Source organism: Suricata suricatta, chromosome 12 (assembly GCF_006229205.1).
Source record: "Suricata suricatta isolate VVHF042 chromosome 12, meerkat_22Aug2017_6uvM2_HiC, whole genome shotgun sequence".
NCBI classification, from domain to species: Eukaryota; Metazoa; Chordata; class Mammalia; order Carnivora; family Herpestidae; genus Suricata; species Suricata suricatta.
The window spans coordinates 80006482-80014906 of NC_043711.1; the positions used below are offsets into that span (position 1 = coordinate 80006482).

The 8425-nt window shown below is 54.1% G+C and overlaps 1 protein-coding gene across 1 annotated transcript; it reads right to left on the reverse strand.

The window, feature by feature from the left end:
* Positions 1-4294: 4294 nt before the first annotated feature.
* Positions 4295-8425, reverse strand: SOX12 (SRY-box transcription factor 12; the record flags this gene model as incomplete). The annotated part of the gene is made up of 1 exon (XM_029917929.1): positions 4295-8425. A coding segment is annotated over one exon (519 nt), but the record flags the coding sequence as incomplete, so codon positions are not given.

The following is an 8425-nucleotide window of genomic DNA, read 5'->3' on the forward strand; positions in this document are numbered from 1 at the left end:
GGGGTTTTATTTAAACGCTGTGGTAGAGACATGGACTGCTCACCAAATTTCCATGTGCTTCGCATATTATTTCCCAGTTCCCTTGAAGTTAGACAAAGCCATGTGATTAGTTCTGGCCAATGAGATCCAGGTCTCCAAAGAGATCCTTGGCCGCAAAATTTCTTGGACGAGAAAGAGCAGGACTTAACATTCATTTAGTTAACAGGAAACCCTGAAAACAACCGAGGGTGAGAAACTGGGTTGCTAAGAAACCTTCTAGAATGGGGGAGACGGTTGGCATCCATTGCTAGGCAACCTAAAAGAAGCTAGACAGGCAGGTTTGGTTGCAAGCAGCTCGCCCCCTCCTTTTCATAGGCTCCCTGGATGCCAGACTGGATACGCTCTTAGACACTTCTGGTCCAATCCCCTAACTGAATAGATAGAGAAACTAAGGCCTCAAAAGGCAAGATGATTAGCCCAAATTCCCTCTAGTTTCTCAACAAGAGCAAAGACAAATGGCATAGGAGGGACCTGGCATGGCTGAGGCAGAGTTTCAGGGTAGAGCTGATAGCTGAAGAAGAGTCTATAACACAATAAGGAAGTCACCTGTAAAAGGCCTTGAATGCCAGGACAAGAATCTTAGACTTGATCCTGAGGGGAATGGAAAGCCACTGGAAGGTTTTCAGCGGTGGTCACATTTGTTTTCAAAAGACCCCTCAGGCTACAGTGTGGAGACCCAGGACAAAGCCTCAATGCCCTCAAGGCCCTTCATGCTCAGTCTATCTCCTCTCTCGCCACCACCCCCTCCAGCTACAGCCAAGTCCCTTCCATTCTGTCTTCTCTTTCGGAGTCTTCCCACTTATAGTTACTGGTGTCTGGAAAGCATTTTCCTTCGTCTGAATCTGCTTAATCTTACTGTTCTAGTTTTAATTGCTGCCTGACAAACTGCCCCCAAAACTTAGTGGCGTGAATAACCACCCTTCCATATGTCCGCGGACTCTGTGGGTCAGGAATTCAGACGAGGTGAGAGGACATGGCTTGTCTCTGTTTCGTACTGGCTGGACCTCAGCTGGGAAGACACTGCTTCAGCTGGGAGTGGCTTGAATGACTATGGGCTAGAATCACCTGGAGGCTTCTTCGCTCACTTGTCTGGCACCTGGAGCACCTGCACAGAGTCTCTCCATGGCTTCTCCATGCTTCTTCACTGCATGACGACCTTAGGGGTGTTGGACTTCTATCCGGTGGCTCAGTGTAGACACCTACAGAGTCTTTCTGCTACATCTTATTGGTTACAAGTGGGTCACAAAGGCCGGTCCAGACTCAAGAGGAAGAAAATTTATGGAAGGAATGTCAAAGCACTTGTAACCATGTTCTAGAATTGCAACAACCTACAGCGGTGTCTGTTACAGCTTAAACATCACCTTCTCCATGAAGCGATCTGACGTGCCCTGCTCCGTGTCTGGATTAAGTGCCCCCGTGTTCCTCCAGCCCTGCCGTCCCTCTCCCATAATGCATTTCCATCCCTTTGTTTATGTGTCTTTCTCCTCCTCAGTCAGTAAAAACAGACTGTATCTGTCTTTATCACCTTGGTACACCCAGCACCCAGCACAGAGCCTGGCAAAAGTAGACCCATAATAAATGTTTGTTGAATGGGTGAGTGAATGAGTGATTGAATGAGCTAAAGCATGGAGTCCAATGCAGCAGTCGATCCATCTTGTGAAGCTGACATACTAGTTAGAGAAAGATACAAAATCAAAACTGTATATGACAAATACCACAGTGATAAATGCTATTTAAAAAAATCAAGCAAAGCAAGGGGATAGCGTAAGGGGGTGTGTGTGTGATACTTTACAAGAATGATCAGGGAAGACCTTTTCGAGGTAGTTAACATTGGAGCTAAGACCCGAAGAAGTGAGGGAGTGAGCCATGTAGGAATCTGGAAGAAGAGCACTTCTAGCGAAGGGCTAACGGGCTGAAGGGAGCATGTGCTCGGCAGTTCTGAGGAGTAACAAGGAACCCGTGTGGCTGCAGTATGGCAGGGGAAGGGAAAAGCAATAGGAGATGAATCCCAGTACGGACCACGGGTTACAGCCTGCGATTACATAGGGCTTTGCAGGTCATGCAGAAGACTCTGGCTTTCAGTCTGAATGAGATGGGGAGTTTGGAGCAAAGGCAGGGCATAGTCTGATTTATAGTTTAACCAGATCCTTCTGGCTCCTGTTTAGACAAGACTGTGACTGAGGCAAAGGAGAAAGCAAGGAGTTCAGTGAGGAGGCTGGTTCATAATACCAGGCAAGAGATGGGGGCAGGGGGGAGGGGGACCACAAGAGTGGCCATTGAAAAGGTGAGAAGTGATAGGGACACAGGACATATTTTGGAAGTATAGTCAACAGGGATAAGGGGTATGAAGCTATGGGGGGAGAGAGGCATCAAGGATCACCAAGAGGTTGTTGGCCTTTTAGCTTTTTAGCCAACAAAGATGTGGGGTGCAGAGCAGGCTTGGGAGCTCCGTGGAAACAAGAATTCATGTTTAGCTAGGCTAAGTTTGAGGTGCCAATTAGACATCCTGGTGGAGATGACAAGGAAACAGCTAGACATGAGTCTGGCAGTCTCAGGGTGGAGATGCGGGCTTGAAAATCCACAGCTATAAGTAGAATTCTAAGATGGCTTCAACATTCCCGCCTGCAGGTGCAAATGTCCAACAAAACTAGCTCCCCTCTGTGGGCGAGACCAGGGAGCATGATGGATGTCACTCTTCTGGTTAGGTTACATTATGTGACAAAGGAGAAGAGATTTGGCCGATGTGATTAAGGTCCCAAATTAGTTGATTTTTAATTCCTCAAAAGAGAGGTTTTCCTGGGTGGGTCCAATCTAATCAACTGAGCCCTTTATTTATTTATTTGTAATGTTTATTTTTGAGAGAGAGAAACTGTGAGCGGGGGGAGGCAGAGAGGGGGGTGGAACGAGGATCCAAAGTAGGCTCCACACTCATAGCAGAGAGCCTGATGCTGGGCTCGAACTCATGAACCGTGAGATGATGACCTGAGCCAAAGTCAGTGCTCAACCACCTGAACCACCCAGGCACTCCCTCAGATGAGCCCTTTAAAAGAGAGCCTTCCCTGGGATGTCAGGCTGGCTCTGTCGGTAGAGCATGTGACTCTTGACCTCGGGGTCATGAGGTCATGAGTTCCAGCCCCGTGTTGGGGGCAGGCATTACTTTAAAAATGGATGGATGGATGGATGGATGGATAAGATCCTTCCCTGGACCAAACAACTAGAAGCTGCAGGGAGATTCTCCTCACCATCCTTGGCAAAATAAGGTGCCACTCTCAAAGAGCCCCTGGAAGACGGAAGCTGTGAGCGGCCCTTAGGATTCAACAATGGCACCAGCAGATAGCCCAGAACACAGGGACTGTGACCCCAGGGAACTGAACTCTGTCCACCACCAGGTGAATTTGGAAGCAGACGCTGAGTTCCATAAAGGAACTGGCCAATACCTCGACGCAGCCCCATGAGATCCTGAGCAGAGAGCCCAACTAAGGCTTGCCTTGCCCACACTCAATAAATGCATGTTGTTTTAGGCTGTCTGTGGCAATTTGTTACCCAGCAATAAATAACTAATTCATTAGTATATAGGTGTTTTTAAAATCTTGGGACCCAGATGGTTTAAACAGCCCGGGCCTGGGACCCCACGGAGAGATGAGTTAAGGACTGCCTGAACAGAGGGAGGTTGGAGGGGGACACACCCCGCCCCTCACCCTCAAATGCTGCTTACTCCTTCCAGCCTCTAGGTGTCCCCAGAGTCCACATAAGCAGGTCTCTCCCCACCTTTTACAGGTCAGAATCCATTTCCTTCTGAAATGGAAAGACCCAAATAACAAAACAATAAATGGTCTCTCTTCTATTCCTATTTCCCCCTCTCCAACTTTACGTCTGAGAACTAAGGCTGCAAAGAAACCCTGCTCAAGGTCCCACAGCGATCTAGGACTACCCTCGGCCAGGCACTTTACCCTCCCTGGGCATTCTGAAGGGCAAAAAAGGCAACCTCCCTCTCTCCAGCTTTGACTAGGGGAGAGATCTGGAGGGACTGGTGGGCAGACACTGCAGTTTCTAATTGACGCCAACTGGACAGGGTGCGGGCTTGAGGTTGGGGCTGCCGGTGTGCATGGAGAAGAGCAGGGACCCCTCCCTGGGACACAGCCATCAGAGGTGCCCAGCTGCTGCTATGGGGCCAGTGGCCCAAGTCCCTCTGTCCAGCCCCTGGCACCCTTCCTTGTAGAGGGAGTTCCCCAAAAGCAGACACTGAGACTGAGTGTGGGGTGCAAGAAATTTATTAGGGATAAAACACCTGTGAAAAGAAAAGGGAGGAAGCAGGATTGGGTATGGGAGGTCAAACTGTGCTGCAGGCCTGGCAAAACCTTGGCCACCCCAGAGGGGCCCTGGGTGAGTGTCCAGGGGAGCCAGTGGTGCAAGTCCTGCCTGTCGGTGTCTGTCCCCACACTGGATGGGAATGGCCAGGCATTTATACCTGATCTTCCTGGGACACAGACACAGACTGTCCTGGGCCGCTGGAGGCCATCCACTGACCAGATACCTCACAGCCGGGAAGTGCTCCTTACAAGGGGTTCAGGGTGGCACCTATCTCTGTCTTCCTCACCTTCTCGAATCCTCCTGGAGGATTTTTTCCCCCATCTTGCTTTCCATCAGAGATTGAGCGAAAGCAGTCACCATAATTCCTCCACCTCCTCCAACCAGGCACCCCCTTTCTGTACACACCTGGCCCTCCCAAACCTGCTCTAGTCCTCTTTGAATGCACGTATAGGTACCACAGTCCCCAAATACCCTCTCTCAATGAGGTTTGCACACTTGGCCTTCATTCTTACAGGGGACACAGTTTCTGTCCAACCTCAGAAATCCACTGGATCTGGCAGTGGAGGAATTAGGGGGGAAGGGGGGGGATGAAGGGGACAGAGTTTTGAAAAGGCCTGCCTCGGTTTCCAAAACACACTGGTAAGAATTACAAGGACAGGAGTCACTGTGGCTTCTGTTGGGTCTTCTTTAGTCATTCAACAAACCTACACTGAGGGCCAATCACGAGCCAGCTCTGGGACCAAGCCCGCCAGCCCAGGCCCTGTGCTAACAGCCTAACACCATCTGTGGACAAACAGGGAAGGAGAGGCAGCAACCTCATGTGACTCTCCACCAGGGCAGAGAACCAAGGTGTGGGGCCCTGACTTTGACCGTGGCTGCTTACAGGCCCTCCTGCAGGTTCCTGCACCACCCTGGCCCCTGTCTCCTCCTCTGGACGATGGAGTAAGACACTTCAGGGAGCACCTTGTTCAATGCTGCTCACCTCGAACTTCATGTCGCCACGAAGCAGGTACTGTTACCATGTAACTCGTGCGGAGAGAAGAGCCGGGGTGAAGTGTTTGCTCAAGGTCACACAGATGCTTCAGTGCTGGTGGTGCTGGGGCTTCTGAGCCCAGACAGTGTGGCCCGCCCATTCTCAAGTCTCACTTAAGGGCGGGGTCAAACTGGCCCCCTTGGACCAAGTGTGCTTGCAACACTGGTTTCATTTGGTCCAGGAGGATTTAAAAATACTTGCATGTCACAAAAGCGAAACAAATAAAAGTAAATAAATAAAATATTTGAGTCGGCTTTCATTTTGCAGTCGAGATGTTCATAGAAACATCCAGATTTCTACCTCCTCTTGAAAAATCTGGCCACCATGGGTTGGATTCCCACAAGGTCACACGACTGGCAGGAGGAGAACAGCTTGTCCCCTCTGATTCTCCACCCAGACTCATTGACATTACCTGCCTGGCCCTGTGGGGATGAGTCTGTCATCCTTAATGAAGATCAGGGAGTCCTGAGACAGAGGGAGACAGAGGCCTAAAGGAGCCAGGTGCCTTGCCCAGGACCCCCCAGCTCTTCCTGCCCGGGGCCAAATCACGTGGACTGCAATCTGGCAAACCGTCTGGGGCAGGGTTGAGAAAAGGCACAGACATGTAGAACCACAGGGCAAGGTCGGGGCAAATACACTTTATTCAGTCCTGGCATCAGGCTGGCGGAAGTCCTGCTGTGGGTGCCAGTGCCCCAGATCGGGGGGGACCCCTCCCCTCAGCTACTAGACTAGTTCTCCAAGACCACAGACAGTGACATCTCTTCACTCACATGACGTTTTCTGGGTTTTTTTTCATTGTCTTTTTGTTGTTGTTTTTCTTAAAAAAAAAGAAAGAAAGAAAAAGAGAAAGAGAGACAGAGAGAGAAAAAGAGAGACAGAGAGAGCGCGAGAAAGGCCCAGAGCCGGAGCACCAAGCTTAAAGGAGGCAGCTGGTGGCTTTGTCAGCGACGGGAACGCGTGGGGCAGAGACCTGCGGGGACCCTGGGCAGGGGTCCAGGACTCTGGGACCGTTTGTTCCTGAGATTTGTGTGTGTGAATGAGAGTGTGTGCACACCCAGGAGGGTGAACACACGCCGGTGAGATACAGGTAGTGAGGGCAAAAGGGGGTATGGGGAGGCCGGAGGGGCGGGACTTAGGCTGGGAGGGGGGGGAAATCTGGGGCAGGGGAGCCCGAGGGCACCCTGAACTGGACACAACCTCCTCCGACAGCAGCGCTATCCCGATTTTTCACACGGAAAAACAGGCGCAGCCGGCCCACCGCCACTACTCCGACCCTCCCTTCGGTGCCACTGGCCCGGCCGATGGTCTCTCTCAAGCCAGTTCAAAAGTGGGTCTCTTCTTGCCACTCCGTTTGCTCTCATGCCTCAGTCTCAGCACCCCGCCCCGGGACCAACGTGCCTCAGCTTCTCCCACTGAATACTGTCACCGTGGGCACAGGGCTTAAGTGATAGAAAGGGGCGGTGGGCTTAAGGGAGGAGCCCAGGCTAGGAGTGTGCCTTAACGTGGTGGGGCACTTGGGATGGGATGGGGGAAGAGCAGCAAGGACCTTGTCCCCAAATAGACTGATAATTGCCTCGGTTCAGAGTTTTCTTGGGCAGTCCTCTCGTGGTGCAGTTCCAGATGAAGACCCTAGTCCCAATTCCCGGATGGGGGACGAAAAGGCAAGTTTCTGGGGACCAAGGAAGACTGTAGAGGCAGTCTAGCGGTGTGTGTATAGCAGGCGGGGGATGGGTGGGGGTGCACGTCAGTCTGGGCAACCCCGCAAGGAAAAGGGGCTATGCCGCTTAGGGAGAGTTCCAAGCTCCAAACCCAACCCTTCCGGGCCAGCTAGTCTCTTTCTCCCCATTCCTAGCGCTCCTCCCATTAAGGCAGAGACGCCCCGTCGGGTTGAAAGGAAGCCGCGGCTCCCGGATCAAAAGATTTCTAAGGATCCCTCAATGCCCGCCCCACTTCTTCCCGGAGCGGACCACAGAGACTTGTGGTTCAAGTGGGACCGGCCCCCTCCTCCTAAGAAGCATTAAGCATGCGCGGGAAGGGGGCGGGCCCCAGCGCTCGGGGGAGGGGGAGAGAAGGGGTCAGGGAGGAGCGCGCGGTGCCGCCCAGCCGCAGCGCCCCCCTAAACCAGAGAGGAGGCGGGCTAGGCGAAGGCGGAGGGACTCGGGAGCAAGGGCAGGGGCGTGTCCTCCGGCCACGAGGAGGGGCGTGTGCAAGGTGGGGGAGGGGGTGCAGGTCTGTAGGAGTGGACGGGAGGTGTAACGGAGGGGGGCTGGCTGCTGGTGGCTGTGCGGGAGGGGACAAGACGGGGCGGGGCTTGGAAGTGAGGGAAAGAGTGGGGGTTGGGCTGCCTTGGGGTGTGTCTGCGGGGGAGGGGCATGTCTGGGTTAGAGGGGGATGGGCACGTCTGGGAGGGGGGAGGCTGCGCGGGAGATGGGGTGCCAGCCTCGGCCTCCGAGGGGCCCCAATACCTGATTCCTGTATGTAAACAGCTGGTTTGGGGGCGTGCGCGCCCCGCTGACGGTGGGCTCAGTAGGTGAAAACCAGGTCGGCGATGCTAGACGGGCGCCAGTCCCCCGCGATCATCTCGGTAACCTCGGGGGTGCAGTAGTCCGGGAACTCGAAATGCGACGTGCCCGATGGGGGCGGCAGGTCCGGGTCGCGGTCCAGGGCGCTGCAGTCCAGGCCGGCGGGGCCGGGGGGCAGTCTGGACAGAAAGCCCAGCGGCTCCTCCCCCGACGCCACCGTCTCCTCTTCGCCTTCCTCCACCGCCGCCGCCTCCTCCTCCTCTTCCTCTGGCTCCTCGTCCTCCGACGGAGTGGGGGAGGCGGCGGTGACAGCCGCCCCCTCGCCCGACGGCCCCTGGGCGCGCTCCGCTGGTCCCCGGGCAGCCCGCCCCGCTGGGACCATCCTCCACAGCTCCCTCCCTGGGGTCTCGACCAGGCGCACTTCCAGCAGCTCCTCGTCGTCGTCCTCGTCGTCGTCCTCGGGCGCCGCGGCGCTGCCCCCCAAAGGCCCGCCCGCTGCTCGGCGGCCCCCGCGGCCAGG